The 17053-nt window shown below is 29.1% G+C and overlaps 1 protein-coding gene across 4 annotated transcripts in view; it reads left to right on the forward strand.

The window, feature by feature from the left end:
- LOC145295349 (universal stress protein in QAH/OAS sulfhydrylase 3'region-like) overlaps positions 1-17053 on the forward strand; it is a 152590-nt gene that overhangs the window by 31777 nt on the left and 103760 nt on the right. The window contains exon 2 of one of the 4 annotated variants that reach the window (XM_080141459.1): positions 13766-14095. The exons of the other annotated variants lie outside the window; for them this stretch is intronic. Within the exon in view, the coding sequence (XP_079997585.1) occupies positions 14026-14095 (70 nt within the window). The 5' untranslated portion in view covers positions 13766-14025. The remainder of the gene's footprint in view (positions 1-13765; positions 14096-17053) is intronic. 4 annotated transcript variants of the gene reach the window in all.

Below are 17053 nucleotides of genomic sequence, written 5' to 3' on the forward strand. Positions count from 1 at the left end.
GGGCTAAGAGTATGCATATATGTAAGGAATCTGTAGTCCGTTAATGACAGTTAAAACCCAGGAAAAGTATGTAAAAGTATAAATGAACTCTGTGTAGAATGGTGTTGCAGAGTAATCGGTAAAGTGAGGGTGGAATTTTCTATTTCCTCTTTAGGTTAAGACGATGATGGTCATGGCGCTGCTCAGACTAAATATAATTTTTTAATATAATGAAATAATTTGTATGTAATTGCGGTCTATAGCTAGATAACGTAATGGCTAATGACGTAAACATATTAATTATTTATGTGCCATCTGTTGTGGTCAACCAAAAAAAGTTTCGTCCAGAGGGGAAAAATTGCATCGCCTTTATTATACTATGCTAAATACAAGATTATTTTGATTAAAATAGAAATAATCATTTATATTGTTTGATTAGAATTAAAATAATACATTTATATTATTTTGATATTAATTAAATCATAAATTTATATTATTTTGATTAAAATTCAAATAATAAATTTATGTTTTTGATTAAAATAATAATAATAATAATAATAATAATATTTTATTAAAAATTAAAATAAAAGTTGATAATGTTTTGATTAAAATTTAAATAATAATTATTATAATTTTGATTAGAAAAAATCTGCATTATTTTGATTATAAAATAATAATTTATATTATTTTCATTAGAATTAAAATAGTAATTTATCTTATTTTGATTAAAATTAAAATAATAATTTATCTTATTTTGATTAGAATTAAAATAATAATTTATAATGTTTTGGTTTCATTTAAAATAATAATTATTATTATTTTGATCAGAATAAAATAATAATTTATGTGATTTTATTTTTAAATGAAAATAAATATTTTATATTTATATGATTACAATTTAAACAATGTTTTATATTATTTTCATTTTAAAAAATAATTCAAATATATTATTTTGATTCGAATTAAAATAAAAATTATCTGTGCTTTGATTAGATTTAAAACAGTAAATTAATATTATTTTAATTAGAATTGAAAATAATAAATTTATATGATTTTGATTAGAAGTTAAATAATAATTTTATATTATTTTGATTAGAATTTAAAAAATAATTAATATTATTTTGACTAAAATTTAAATTAAAAAAAATATATATTATTTTGATTAGATCTAAAATAAAAAAATTATATTATTTTGATTATAAATAAAATAATATTAAATATTATTTTGATGAGGATTAAAATAAAAAATTTATATTGTATTTATTAGAACTAAAATAATAATTTATCATATTTCGATTAGAATTAAGATAATAATTTGTCTTAATTTGATTAAAATTAAAAAATTAATATTATATTGATTAGAATAAAAATAAAAGAAATTATATTTTTCTTACTAAAATTAAAATAATAAATTTATATTTTTCAAATTAAATATAAAATAATAGATTAAAATTATTTTAATAAACATTAAAATAATAAATTTATATTTTTCTAGTTAGAAATAAAATAATAAATCAAAATTATTTTAATAAACATTAAAATAATAAATTTATATTTCTTTGATTAGAAATCAGAATAATAAATTTATCATGCCTTTATTAGAATAAAAACAGTAAATTTACATTTTTTATTTAGAATTAAAATATTTTTTATTATTCTGATTAGAATATAAATAAAAAAGTTTTATTATTTTTAGTAAAATGAAAACAATATTATTTGGATTAGACTTGAAATAAAAAATTATTATATTTTTATTAAAATTCAAATAATAAATTTATATTATTTTCATTAGATTTTTAAAAATGTTATTATTTTTATTAAAGCTTAAATAATAAATTCATATTTTTTAAACGACTTAAAATAATAAATTTATATAATTTTGATTAAAATAAAAATAAAAAATTATATTGTTTTGATAAGACTTAAAATAAAACATTTGTATTATTTTGATTAAAATCAAAATAATAAATTCATATTCTAGTGATTAGACTTAAAATAATACATTCATATTATTTTGATTACAATTAAAAAATGAAATTTCTCTTATTTTGATTGGAATAAAAATGTTAATTTATTTTATTTTGATTACAATTTAAAAAAAAATTATTCATATTATTTTGATTAGAATTAAAATAGTAAATTTATGATATTTTGTTTGAAATTAAAGGAATAAATTTATATTATTTTGATTAAAATTAAAACAATGAATTTTTATTAATTTGTTTAGAATTTTTATTATTTTGATTAGAATAAAACTAAAAAATTTTATTTTGAGTAATATCAAAATAAAATATTTATATAATTTTGATTAGAATTTAAATAATAATTTATCTTATGTTGACTAAAAATTAATTAATAAATATATATTATTTCGATTAGAATTATTATATTAAATTTATATTATTTTGATGAAAATAAAATAATAAATTTATACTATTTTGATAAGAATTAAAATAATAAAAATTATTTTGATTATAATTGAAATAATAATTTATATTTTTTTAATTAGAATTAAAATAAAATAAAAAATATATTGATTAGAATTTAAACAATAATTCATATTATTTCGATTAGAATTAAAATAATAATTGATCTTAATTTTATTCATTTATTCAAATTAAAAAAATAAATTCATAAATGATTAAAATTTAAAAAAAAATAAATTAATAAATGTTTATTATTCTTTTTAAAATTTGAATAATAAATTTATATTATTTTATTTATTTATATTATATTATTTTAATCCGAATGCATATTTTTTTTATCAGAATTAATATAATAAATTTCTATTATTTTTATTATCACATTGTTTGCTCACTACTATCATTGTTATATTATTATTTTTTTGTTTGTTTAATATTTTGTTTGGGAATATTATTGTTGATTGATATCAGATTTCCTAAATTCTATCATAATCTCTTTCATCAGTCCAAAGCAGGTGACAAGAGTTGAATCTTTCATTACGTTTGCTGCGCATTTCTGCTCAACTTGCTTTTCTCTCTCCCTCAACTTGATACATTCTGATAAAAAAAATCGTACATTGAAGGGAATAAATTATTTAAAATGGATATTTAAAAACAAGATGTAATAAACACAAATTCTTCAAAAAACATGACAGGCAATTACTGTCATTATCATTAGCGTTGCTCTGCTCTTTCCACAACTAGTAACAGCTCTCATTCTATCTGCAGTTTTGTTCCTAGCATATTTGGTACATTTCAAACACAGCTGTATGAATCATCATCATCACCACCACCACCACCACTATTGCTAGCAGCAGCACTTTCATAGCAATGTATTTTATTTTTCCAAAATAAAAATCTCCTAATTTTTTATACACTCAAGTTCATCTTTCTTTGTTGTTGTCACCTACTTTACATGTATTATCTTATTTGTACCACATCTGCTACAGATGTTCAGCACTAATGCAAAACTCATGATAATGTTGTTAAAAATAAATAAATAAATAAATAATAATAATAATAATAATAATAATAATAATGATAATGATAATAATAATAATCCCTGTAAAATTGTTATACCAAAAGAGTTATCTTTGAAAAAAGCAGAGATCTAGATACGTGCAAAATGAATGGTTGCTCCCCAAAATGTAAACACATTTTGCCCATCCCTTCACTTAAAAATTCTTATAATTTCAGGAAATCTACTAATTTTAATGAAATTTTCAGTATTTATTAATTATAACGATCACAGAATATAATGAACCCATTATTCTTTTTTAATCCATGTGAAAATGTATTATTTTTTGTAATGAAAAAAAAAAAACACTTTTACTAAGTTATATTTTTAAGTACTAAAAAAACGCATTAATTTAATTTTGCTTTTTTTATGAAAATAAGGCATTGTAACAATTCATAAAAATATTTCTTGTATATTACTAAAAAAAAAAAGTTTGTATTAATAAAATCAATATATTTCAAAGAAAAATTAATTTCTCAAACTAACAATATTATCATTGAATTCAGCATTGTTCATTTTCACACACACAAAAAATTTTTCATGTGATTTTAATGATAACAGTTTCCGGAAAATTTTAAAATTTCACCACTACAGCCTTGAAGAGGCCATCTACAACTTTGTAGATGCTTTTATCACGAGAAGTTCGTTTTTCCAGGTGAAGATGCTGGTCACCCATCTAGAACTGGCCGGGCTCAACGTTGTTTAACTTCGGTGATCTGACAAGAACTCGTGTGTCAATGTGATTATCCATACTAAATTTTTAAATGCGATATTCTAATAATATTTCCCTTTATGCATGAACGTATAAATATCAGCATTTAATTGACATTTTTATACTTAAACCACACTTTTAAAAGAATTAATTTATCGTTACAACACGTTTAAGAATAAATCAAGTCATCATGTAAAAAACAAAGTTGGCTAGTGCCATTGAATTTAAAACTACAACCAAGTGAAAGATCAATCTTTTTAAATAAAAATAAATTCTTAATTTATACATGGAAAAATATTTTAATTAAATTAGCATTTTCTTTTTATTACAGCAAATTAATGTTATTTAAATTAATGAACCATTTTTTTTATAATCTTCAAAGGTGCAAAAATTAAGTTATAATAATGTATCAATTTCTGTATAAATTTTTAAAATAAAATCAATCTTTTTTCTTCCATAGAAATTCTGCGCGCCGGTAGTTGTTTGTTTTGATTGACCAAATGACGGTTTCTGTTATTAAAATTTTGCTTTTTGCGGATAATTTAAACAATTTTTAGGAAATGTAATTTCCTTTTGATTAAGACTTTAATTTACTAATTATCTTTGAATTAGTTACAGAAAACTAATATTTATCTGTGAAAGTAATTTTTGCAATTAATTTATTCAATTTAGCTGAATTTTCGGGACTTTTAGCAGCACTGATAACATTTTTTTTATTATAATGTTTTTTGTTTTATTTTGTGTTTTTTTTTTGCTTTTTTTGCGTCTAAAAATACTTTTTCCATTTTAGAGATTAACTTTAGGTTTTTATCTTCCAAACACAATCAAAACGTAATCGGAAACTTATAAAACAATATAAGTTGGCATGGTGCACATAATCTAACACCATTCTTTGCATGTGAACCCATAAAATATCTATTGACAGCTGTTGATTCTAGTTTGAGCCTTAGTTTTGTTATGGTTGAATGGTTGATGTATGTCCAGGTGCATGTAGGTGCACGCTGCACGGCAAGACGGACAGCTCTATTTAGTTTTTTTTATATATATATATATATATATATATATATATATATATATATATATATATATATATATATATATATATATATATGTATGTATGTATGTATGTGTATGTGTGTGTGTGTATGTGTGTGGTTTCACACAAATTATGTTAAAAATTCAGAAAAAGTAGAAAAGGAAATAAAAACTTTCGTGTCTACAATGGCAAGGGAGATTACTTCAGAAGGTAATTTTAGTGAGTTATCTCCCTGTAAACGCGAATAAACAAATCACGCGTTCACTGTTCATTTTTGTGATATAAAATTTATTTTGAAGTTTTCTTTTGTAGCATTGAACTTTACTCCTTTCTCAACCAACATATATGTATAGTAATGCATAAAAGTATATTCATGGTAACACAGAGGCGTCCGCGTTTCATCACCACAGGAAATCGTTATGCTAAGTGTAAAATAACATAAACATATTTTACTTCACAACTCACGTTGGAGAAAATACTGAAAATTATACACCTCATGATCACCTTATGTTAATTATACACGTAGTAGTAGTAGTAGTAGTAGTAGTAGTAGTAGTAGTAGTAGTAGTAGAAGAAGAAGAAGAAGAAGAAGAAGAAGAAGAAGAAGAAGAAGAAGAAGAAGAAGAAGAAGAAGAGAGCGGCTCTCTTACAGTTTAAGGAAACAAAAATATGAGGAAGAAAATAGGACATAAGTCGAGTTACACCGGTAGTAAGAATGCCACTTGATTTGATAGCGAAATTGACGCCATTACTATAAAATATTGATAGAATTTAACAAGAGAAATTATTGTAAAAGAACTTAATTAATTAACTAAGTATTTAATAATTATTAGTATAAAAATAATTCTGGTAAAGGAAGTTAAAGTCATATTTAAGTAACACAATTCGATTGCCTATTTATAGTGAACTATTTTACTTTATTTTTAAATTTAAAGGAATTAATTAGATCTAAAAAAAAATATTAAAATGCATGATGTACAAAATTTGTCAAAAAAATCTATTTTCTACTATTGTCAATTTCAATATCGTTTCTTTTTTATCATTTCTAATTATTTTTATTTGTTTGTCATTTTATTTATGAAATCACGCCGAAATGATTCAATAAAAAATATAAACTGCTAAAAATCATTTTTTTTTTTCAATTTCTGTATTTAATTAAAAATCATTTAATAAAAAATATTCCTGTTTTCTAATATTGTCAATTTCAATATTTCATTTTATTTATAAGATGACGTCAATTTCACTATCCAATCAAGTGGCATTTTTACTACCGATGTAACACGATTTATGCCCAATATTCTTCCTCATATTTTTGTTTCCTTATACTGCAAGAGGGCCCAAATTTCAGTGATGATAATTTTGGGTTAATTAGTCGAGATAGCTGCAATAATAAATGGGTGAGACGAAAGCTAGGTAGACACATGTTTTTGTGTTTTTATTGGTGCTGTTAACGATAACTAAGGGCAATAACTCTTCTCAACTTCAAAGTTATGATAAGGGGACATAACTATCACACCATTTTCCTTCTTCAAGTGAGAGTAATCTCATCTAAATTACTTAATAAAATTTTATTTTATTTTATATTTTTTAATGGGAGAACATAGAGTTTATTTGTCTAAGAGTGTAGGGAGCTTTATAGATCTAGTCCCTGTGGAACCTTTATACATCTTTAGGATCTTCTTGACTCGAGGATAGATCTGCAGTATTCGTGGTTGGGCTAAGGTAAGGTCTGGTGATGACCTGTTCTGAAGTGTGTGTGGTGTTGGAGCATTGTTGATGTGCAGTTCTAGGTGTGTCAGAATTTTTGTAGGAATTTTTGACACGAAACTGCGAATAAAATATACAAAAACTCGTAATTTCTCTTTTAAAAGTGGGTTATTTATTTTCTTTATGGATTATACTTCCAAAATAAACTATTAACGTTGTATAAAAAGTAATAGAAATATTATTTTTTTATTAAAAAAAAAAAAAAAAACAGTAATGGAATTAATTGATTTTACGAACTCAATATTTTTCAATTTTTAAACTTTAAAAATCTATCAAAATTTTTCTATTGATTCTATTTTTACGATATTTTCAGTGTCTATATGAAATTTTGTGCTCTTTCCAATAAATCGAATATAATATTTTAGACAAACTTTTTTTTTTAATTCACGCCCCCCCCCGCCATTTTGGAATGTCTATTAAAAAGTAAATAATTAATTTATGTACCAAAGTTTTGTATATCACAAATTGAAAATAAAAGATCAATAAATAATATATTCAAATTTAAAACAATAAAAGTAGTGTTTTTTAGAAATTTACCTGTAAAGTCTGAAATTTAAAACCTTTTTTTTTAACAAACCACGTTGTTTGTTTTCTTTTTTGTTTTTTTTTAATGAAACCTTGGTCCTTGCTCCTTTAATTGAAAAAAAATTAGGGTTTGAATTTCATTTTTCGAGTAGTTATAAGCTTGGAAAGACAGAGGGTCGAATTAATTCACGCCTCCCATTTTGAAATGTCTATTAAAAAGTAAATAATTAATTTACTCACCAAGTGTTATATATCACAAATTTGAAGATAAAAGATCAATAAATAATATATTCAAATTTAAAACAAAGAAAAGTAGTGTTTTTTAGAAATTTACCTGCAAAGTCCGAAGTTTAAAACCTTTTTCCTCTTTTTTTTTAACGCGTTGTTTTTTGTTTTTGTTTTTGTTTTTTAATGAAACCTTGGTCCTTGCTCCTCTAATTAAAAAAAAAATTAGGGCTTGAATTACATTTTTCGAGGAGTTATAAGTTTGGAGAGACAGGGGTGGAATTATTCAATATTTTTCACGAAATTTCTGACACACCTAGTGCAGTTCCTTTTGTAATACCATTTCTTCAGATGTGTGTGGTTGGTCAGATCTAACTTTAAGTATCAAATTTCTTCTAGTTGGTCTGATAGATTGTCTATTCCTTTAGCATTTTCAGACTCAATATGTATGATCTTGGTGCTTCAGCAGAATGCTGCTTGTCATAACAGTTCTTTGATGTCTCCTTGTACTGCTGTAATGCTGTTCTTGTTTGCTCATCGCCAAGTTGCTGCTTGGTGTCCTATTTGTTGTCCATAGAGCAATTCTGCTGGAGAGTTGATGTTCACAGGCATTGGTATGACTTTACATGTTATTATCGCTAGATAACTGTCTTGTTCCTTTTCTTGCATACCATCTTCTCGACAAAGTCGTTCGATTTTAGGTAATATGAAGACAATGTTTTTAGGTAATATAAAGACAAGCTATACGACTTGGAAAAGACTTTTAATTCCTTGCTCATAAACTGTGGACCATTCCAGTACATCTCGTTCATCAAATATTGCCTTTATATTTTTGATGACGGCTGCTGATGATGTTGAGTGGAGGCATTGTACTGATCCATTACAAGCAGATATTCTCTCCCAGCTATTGAGAATAAATCTGAGCTAACATATTATCAAAGTTAAGTAGAGGTTTCGTGCTGGTGCATCGATTCGGCAGGTATATTGTTTGATACTTTTAACAGGTGTGACAATTAAGCACAATATTCTCAATGTTTTATTCAGAGATAACAGAACGAGCTCTTAGTCTGGTTTTCTCAACTCCTTGATACAATGCATGGAATTCTTCAAATATACCTCTTTGTGGGGAGGCTGGTATTCTGATTTTGTTGCTCTTCAACAAAATACCATTTTGAACTCCAATCTCATCTCTAAAGTTCCAAAGTGATAGCTTGGGCAGTCAACTCAATTGGTAGACCAGACAGATATTACTATGTTTACAAGTTCTTTTAGTACTGGGTCTTGCATTGTCTCAACTCTTCATTCTAGTTGGTGAAAAATTGAAGTAAGTTACCATGTTGAGGTTAATTCCTTTAATGTGTTTGCTAAGTCTCAGTGATACTCGTGATAGGCAGTCTGCAATTGGTGCTATTCTTCCTGGGGTAGATTTTACTATGAAATCATACCCTTCCACTTTCAATAGTATTTCACAAGTCTTGGAAATACTCGTGATAGGTTCTTTAGTGCTATCAATTCTGATGGCTTATGATCTGTGTGGATGGTTATTTTGTGATCCCACACATAATGGTGAAATCTTTCCAAGCCAAAACCGATGGCTAATATTTCCCTCTTGATGTTTGAGTATTGAGTTTCTGGGCCTGGCAGTGCTTTGCTGATAAATGCAACTGGCATCTCCTTTTGTAGCAGAGCTGCACCTATACCTGCAGTTTATACATCCAACTGTAACACAACTGATTACTTTGGGTCAAAATATCGGAGGATTTCTTCCAATTTCTTCTTTGATTTCCTCCAATCCTTTCTGTTACTGGAATGACCACGTGAAATCATTTCTATTAGATAACAAGTCACAAAGGGCCTTAGTCAAGTTTAGTCATGGTGAGAATTTGTTTAGGTAATTAACCAATCCTAGAAAACTGGTGAGCTGTTTCACATCCTCAGGTGGTTGCATTTAGATAATCGCCTCTACTTTCTAATGATCTGATTTCATCCCATGTTTTGAGATGCGTCTATAATAGTGTCTTTGGCACCCTGAGACCTGAGGACACCCCTATGATCCGCCGCTGTGGTTATTGTTATCAATTATCCATACTTGGAAAATCAAAAGTTGAAATTCTTTCCAAATTTTTTACTATAATTAGACTTTTCAAGGTCAAGTTCAATGTCATATCAGATGCAGAACTTCATTTGCTACACTATATGCAAAGTAGTGAGTCTCTCCGATGAACAGAACAGAAATTATTGCTAAAAACGTGACTTTTACCTTTTCCTTAGCTTTCACTTTAACATTTGATTTATGAATCCCAAAATTAAATCAGTTGTAAGCTAGATTATGACCGGTATTCTGACTACGTTTAGTGATGATTGATTAAGTGATGTAGATCATAGATCAAATATAGTCACAAACTCAACAGAACAATCACTTTAGTGGAAAGAATGTATCTACATAAGATGTTATCACGATCTATACATTTTAGTGTTATTTGTGGTTTAAAATCAATAAATAGCCATCAGCACATCATTGGTATAGATTTCCAATACTCTCTACCTCTTTTGAATACCTTTGTAAATAAATTTCTGTTATCGTGACAGCCGCTTACCTTTGATTTCTCGTTGGCAATGACCATTGGTCTTCACCAGAATTTGAGTGGTAATAAGCCTCTTCAAGGTTGCAGACTTCATTGTGCTTTTCGGTTGAAAGTCTAGTTAGAGCCTTCTCTTTTCGGTCTTCTTCTTGACCTTTCTTGATTTATTGTAGTGCCAACACTACATTTTATTTTACGAGGGAGCACATAGTTAACATTTTGCGTTTTTTTCTCCAGTTTTCTTTGTTCTCTGTAACTGTGTCTTGTTTTTGTTTTATTTCTTTTCAAGTTGCTGGTTAGTGTTCATAGTTCATGTGGGTTGGTTTCCACATTCTAGGCTTTTCCTTAAGATTTAAACCGTTTTCATTATTGTTATCCATTGTATCTTCTCTGCCCCACCCCCAATCCAATTTTTTTCATTCTTTTTTGGGGGGAGATTGTCCCTAGTGCTCATATGATTATTGGTGTAATCTTGACTTTATGTTCTATATCCTTTTTTGCTCTTTCGTCTGTTTTTTGCATTTGTTTTACTTCTCCGTCTCTTTAATGTTCATCCTATAGTCTAGTGAAATGTACGATCTGGCAGGATTTTTACTTCTTATTAATTACTATGACAATCGGTCTCCTTGCTTGGATGGGTTTACCCATTTGTACCTCCATTCCCATAAAATTTTATGATTTCCATTTTCATGTACGGCTACCAGTTTGTCTTTATGTTCAAGATGCAATTGTTTGCATACTTCCTAATGTATTGTCTTCCTCACCTCATCATGTCTATTGTTATATTCTTTTGGGGTTAATTTGCTGCATTCACTTTATGATTTATTGTTTCGATTCACTTTATGACTTATTGGGATTAATTTGATGCATTCACTTTGTGATTTGTTGTTTTGTCTCTTTGTCCACAAAGTCTGCATTTGCTGTTTTCTTGTGTCTTGTCAATCTTAGCCCTGACATAGTGTTCTAATCGCATTATCTTGTGCAGCTATTAGTAATGATTCGGTCTCTCTTTTTAAGTGTCCTTTTTGTAGCCATGCTCAGGTGTTTTAGTGAATCTCATGTTTTGTCATGCTTATGAATTGTTCATATACCTGTTTCTCTTCCTATTTTTCTTTTCTTGACTTGTCCTTTGCTTCTCTGCTCTCCGTCTTGTTCATATTTAAGGTATTTCTTTCTACAGCCATTATCCTTTCAGTCTTCAGCATTATGTATTTTTCTAATTCTTTGTTGTGTCATTCACACAGTCTTCTATACTTACGAGTTCTCTCTCTTCATCTTTCCTTTTCATGTAGATTCAGTCAGCATCATCCTTTGGGTGTAATGTGTTGCACACAATCATAAGTTGTTTGATCTTCTGGTTGAGATGCTTCAGTTTTTCTTTGGTTCGGCCTATGAATGATCCAATGTATGTTTCTAGTGATACTATTTTTTATTAAGTTCCTGCTACATAATTTTTTATTAAGTTCCTACTACATAATTTTTTATTAAGTTCCTGCTACATAATTTTTTATTAAGTTCCTGCTACATAATTTTTTATTAAGTTCCTACTACATAATTTTTTATTAAGTTCCTGCTACATAAATTTTTATTAAGTTCCTACTACATAATTTTTTATTAAGTTCCTGCTACATAATTTTTTATTAAGTTCCTACTACATAATTTTTTATTAAGTTCCTGCTACATAATTTTTTATTAAGTTCCTACTACATAATCTTTTATTAAGTTCCTGCTACATAATTTTTTATTAAGTTCCTACTACATAATTTTTTATTAAGTTCCTGCTACATAATTTTTTATTAAGTTCCTACTACATAATTTTTTATTAAGTTCCTGCTACATAATTTTTTATTAAGTTCCTACTACATAATCTTTTATTAAGTTCCTGCTACATAATTTTTTATTAAGTTCCTGCTACATAATTTTTTATTAAGTTCCTGCTACATAATTTTTTATTAAGTTCCTGCTACATAATTTTTTATTAAGTTCCTACTACATAATTTAGTTTCTAGGAGTTTTCTTGTTCTTCTTAGGTATTCTTTTCCAACTTTCGTTTTTATTTCTGTTGATTTGATGGTGCCTGTTTCCAGAACTCCCAGATATTTGCAGGTTTCATATTTGCCTGTTATACTTATCTTTCCTTGGTTGGTTACTTTCATTCCATTTGTTGCCTCCAGGTTTTCATTTCTTATAACAAGCAGTGCACACTTTCCAATTCAGAATTCCATTCGAATATTCTGGCTGAAGATTCTGGTTGTGTTTATTAATTAGCGTCTCTAATTCTTATTTGTTTTTTTGCGAAAAGTGTCAGGTCGTCCATATACATAAAATGGTTCATTCTTTCATCTTCTTCTTCTTCTTCTTGTTATTATTATTATTATTATTATTATTATTATTATTATTATTATTATTATTTGTTAAAATATTTTGTTAAAAATTTTAACAAATAATAATAAGAATAATAAGAAGTTGAAGAAGAACAATGTAAACATAAAGTAAATGCTTTTAAATAAAATTATTTAAATTTTACTTATATTTAAAGTAAAATTTTTAAAAAGTTCGCCATTAAAAACATTTTAATTTTAAACTTTTTTATTTTAATTTCTGACAATATATTTTGAAATGTTAAATATTAATAATGTACTAAATATGCAGTTTTGTTTATGATATTTTGATAATACTCCTATATTTATTATGTGTGTGTGTGTGTGTTGTCTAAAAAGAGAATGCTTTCCAAACAAGAGTACAGAATGAATTTATGAAAGGCAGTAGCAATAGCAAAGATGGTTCTCAAATATTGACTCTCAATTGGACAGAAGTTCAAATTAGTAGTTTCTTTTAGCCAGCCACAGGCGCAAAAATATTCCTACTGAAATTTCGCCTGTAATATAACAACCCAAACACAATGTTTCCTGATTTCCTTCCAGACTTGACATAAATCCAGCTTAGGCCTATGCCCTCATCAGACGTAACAAGAATTACTAAGCACAGCAACTGCATATACACACAGCTTGTCGAACTTACATGCATACAAGTTTGCACACAGTCTTTCACTTACACAACAGAAGCAAGTAAATATATACCCTTATTGAACTCATGCACACATACAAAACAGAGGCAAGCTAATATATACACGTGTCCACAATACCTATTTCATCAATACATAGTCACCACAAACTTATAAGGCAACAGCTGAAATGAAGATGTTCACTCATTTTCTCCTTACAGACAAAATAACTCTTTCTTCACCTTGAACGTTCTTTGTACATTCATTTATTATGTGGTTTTTACATCGTGTTGCCTTCATAAAAACTAATTATTTTTATATGTTTAGATTCTATCATTTTTTTCTTCTCTCCAAGCTGAGTTAAAAGCAAATCCTTTCCACCATTATAACTAAACTTCGTGCTCCCCCCTTCCCTAATCTTATCACTGGGCAATCTAATTCTCCTTCTATTGCAGCTGCTTAAACAACAGGGGCAAAATCGATGATGAATTTGACTAAGCCTGATCGAGTTCTCCTTACTCTCTGCCAATAATCTAGAGTAAACGAACGAGGGAGGAGAAATTCTGGTTTGCTGCATTCTTCTGACCTCTTTTAATGGAAAATGAAAAAACGCCACCAGTTGAGTATCGACGCATGCACCCTCCCCTAAACAAATGCGGCCAAATACAAAACCTTCTGCTTGTAATCATTCATTTGCTTAGATTTCAGCCAATTGATGCCGTCAGCACAACTCGGCAAGTTTTCTCTCCATGATGCCTGTTTAAAAAAGAACAAAAGAAATCTGTGTATGTGTTTAACACTTTGCCATGGGTGTAAACATACGTCATTTTGATCCTAGGTAGTAGTAGTAGTAGTAGTAGTAGTAGTAGTAGTAGTAGTAGTAGTAGTAGTAGTAGTTCTTTTTCTTCTTCTTTTTCTTCTTTTTCTTCTTCTTTTTCTTCTTCTTTTAAACTCTCACCTGGACTGTTTGCTTAAAGCAAAAACTTTTTTCTTTTATTTCTCTCTTTACTTGGGTTTTACAACTCACACCTTTCTTCACATAATTCCTCCTTTCGACAATCTTTAAACCATTTAAATGCCACTGAAGGTAAAATCCAGCATTAGATTCCTGTTTTAGATACCTGGCTTAAAAAAGGGGACTAAGAACTGTTTTGTGCGTGTGTGGATGTGTAATACTTTTTCTCTGGGTGCAAAAATATGAATTACAATTATTTCTGTGTAGAAATACAAATAAACGATATTTTGTATCCATGGTTCACAGATACTAAGCTATGATCTAAGTGATAAAATAAATAATGTATAATAACTTGCAGTAGGCTCCTCTTGATAATGGTCTCAGCAAGAAACTAAAATTAACATATCATACACACATGATGTGAACGAAGCCAATTCAAGGTTAGTTCTGTTCAGCAACAAAGAAGATATGCCAACTTCTAAAAAGGTTAAAATGTTATTATTATTATTATTATTATTATTATTATTATTATTATTATTCATACCTGATACGCAATCCCTTGTGTATCACATTACAAATCCATGCATTAATATGGGAGGGGAGACTATTTTCAAATATCGTCCTAAATTGGAAATGAAGCAACGGACTTATATTAAGTAGATATTAATAAGTCCCTTGTATCCTTTTTTTTTTAAATGGAGAGTAGATAATGCACTGTGGATGTGTTATCAGCAGCTCCAGTAACTCTCGCTTCTCCTTATTTGTCCCTCCGTCCTCATTTCCAATGAGTGATTTTTCTGATAAAGGGTGAAGAAAAAGCTGCTTTCCAGGTCGGCAGTACTTTGTGAACAGTAGCCTGAGATGTCGGAAATTTTCTGTTTCTATGTCTATCCTTGTGACCATATCATTAGTAAGGGTGCTGGAGGTAAACGTTTCATCTGGGCTCAGGTTACCCGCCTGATAGTCAGGGACCTGAACCTTAGATTAACCACTAATGAGGCAGTCCTATCAGCAGGTGCAAAGTACTGGGGCTGCTGTATTGCCATTTGGTGAATGGATTCTGGACCATGCAGTAGCTTCTGGTGGGGCCTCTCAATGCCATACTAGTGGGTAATTGTTACGGCTTTACCTTATCATGTGCTACAAAAAAAAAAAAAAAAATTTCTTGTCTTCTTCTCTCTTTCTCTCCCTCTTTGTCTTGCTCTGACCAAGTCTGCCGACCTGTTCCACAAATCCCAAAACTTCAACATGAAATATCTTCAGAAAAAAAAAAAAAACAGGAATATACCTAGAATCCCATCCGCCAATGTAGACCCCTACTACCACATCTCCTTCTCCAACATCCGGGGTCTATGTTCCAACCTTCCAGAGGTCGAAATCCAATTGCAGAAGATGTAACCGGGCATATTCTTCCTAAGTGAAACTGGCATACAACCGACCACTTCCCTAGATGAGTTCATAATTAAAGGATGCTCTAACTTAACATCTAAATCTGACCCCCAAGATCGCCATGGGCATGGCATATGTGCCTACATTAAAGATGGCTTTCCATGTGGTAGAGATATCTCCAGAGAAGACCCTGATTTACTGTATATGTGCTTCCAGATTGCACTTGCTTACACCACCGCATTTATATTTGCCCTCTATCGCCCCCACAACAGTGGAGTTACTATCTTTAAGAGTATAGCTGAGAAAATTGACAACATCCTGTCTGCTTATCCTTCAGCTAACATTCACATTTGTGGTGACTTCAATGTCCACAATGTGGAATGGCTGACCCACTAAAACAAGACAGATGATGAGAGGAGGTTCTGGCATGATTTCGTCATTGCCTATGACCTCACTCAGATTGTTCACGAACCCACTCATGTGCCTGATACTACCGGTCAATACGCAAGTCTTCTAGACCTTTTTCTAAAAACTTCCCCTGAGCTATGTTCATGTTGCATTCTATCTCCTCTGGGATCTTCCGACCACTCAGTTGTATCAATTAAGATAAAAATGAAATGTAATAAGTCTTCAGACTTACCTCTCCACCATACTGTATATCAATACCCTATGGCTGACTAGGATAGCTTCCGTACATTTATATCTGATCTACCTCTGCATTCCATGTTTAAAAAGAATGTGTCCTCTATAGTATCAGACCTGACCGAATGGTTAATTGTAGACATAGACCGATTCATACCATCCAAAAAATTCCAACAAAAACCAGAATGTGCTGCTACCATCGTGCACAGAAATCATTTTTTCCATAGCTACCAACGGAATAGATGCACTGAGACTAAAGCTGCTTTCAGGACTGCCAGCAACCACTGCAAAAGAGTAATAAAAAATGCAAGAGAGCTATATGCTCAGTCCATTAAATCCAAAGTAGCTGAGCAGCGGCTTGGTTACCAACAGTTTTGGCAAATAGCAAACAGGATCCTGAACAGAAGCGTGCGTTCTATCCCAACCATCATCAATGGACCTGAAGTCATCTTGTCAGCATCAGACAAGGCCAAACTATTTGCAAAGAACTTTGCAGCTAATTCTAGCCTATACGACCAAGGCCATCAACTCCCCGTATTTCCTCTTATAACAGACAACACATTATGCAACATACAAATATTTGTGCATGATGTCGCCAAGCTAATCAAGAACCTTGATTCCAGTAAAGCAACTGGCCCTGATGGCATTCCAATTATAGTGTTGAAAAAGCTTCAACCAGAACTTGCCCCCATACTTACAAAACTGTTTAAGCATTGCTTTAAGGAAAATTGCTTCCCAACACCCTTGGAAAACCTCC

The sequence above is a fragment of the Euprymna scolopes genome, chromosome 2 (genome assembly GCF_053919585.1).
Source record: "Euprymna scolopes isolate OS-2025 chromosome 2, ASM5391958v1, whole genome shotgun sequence".
NCBI lineage: Eukaryota > Metazoa > Mollusca > Cephalopoda > Sepiida > Sepiolidae > Euprymna > Euprymna scolopes.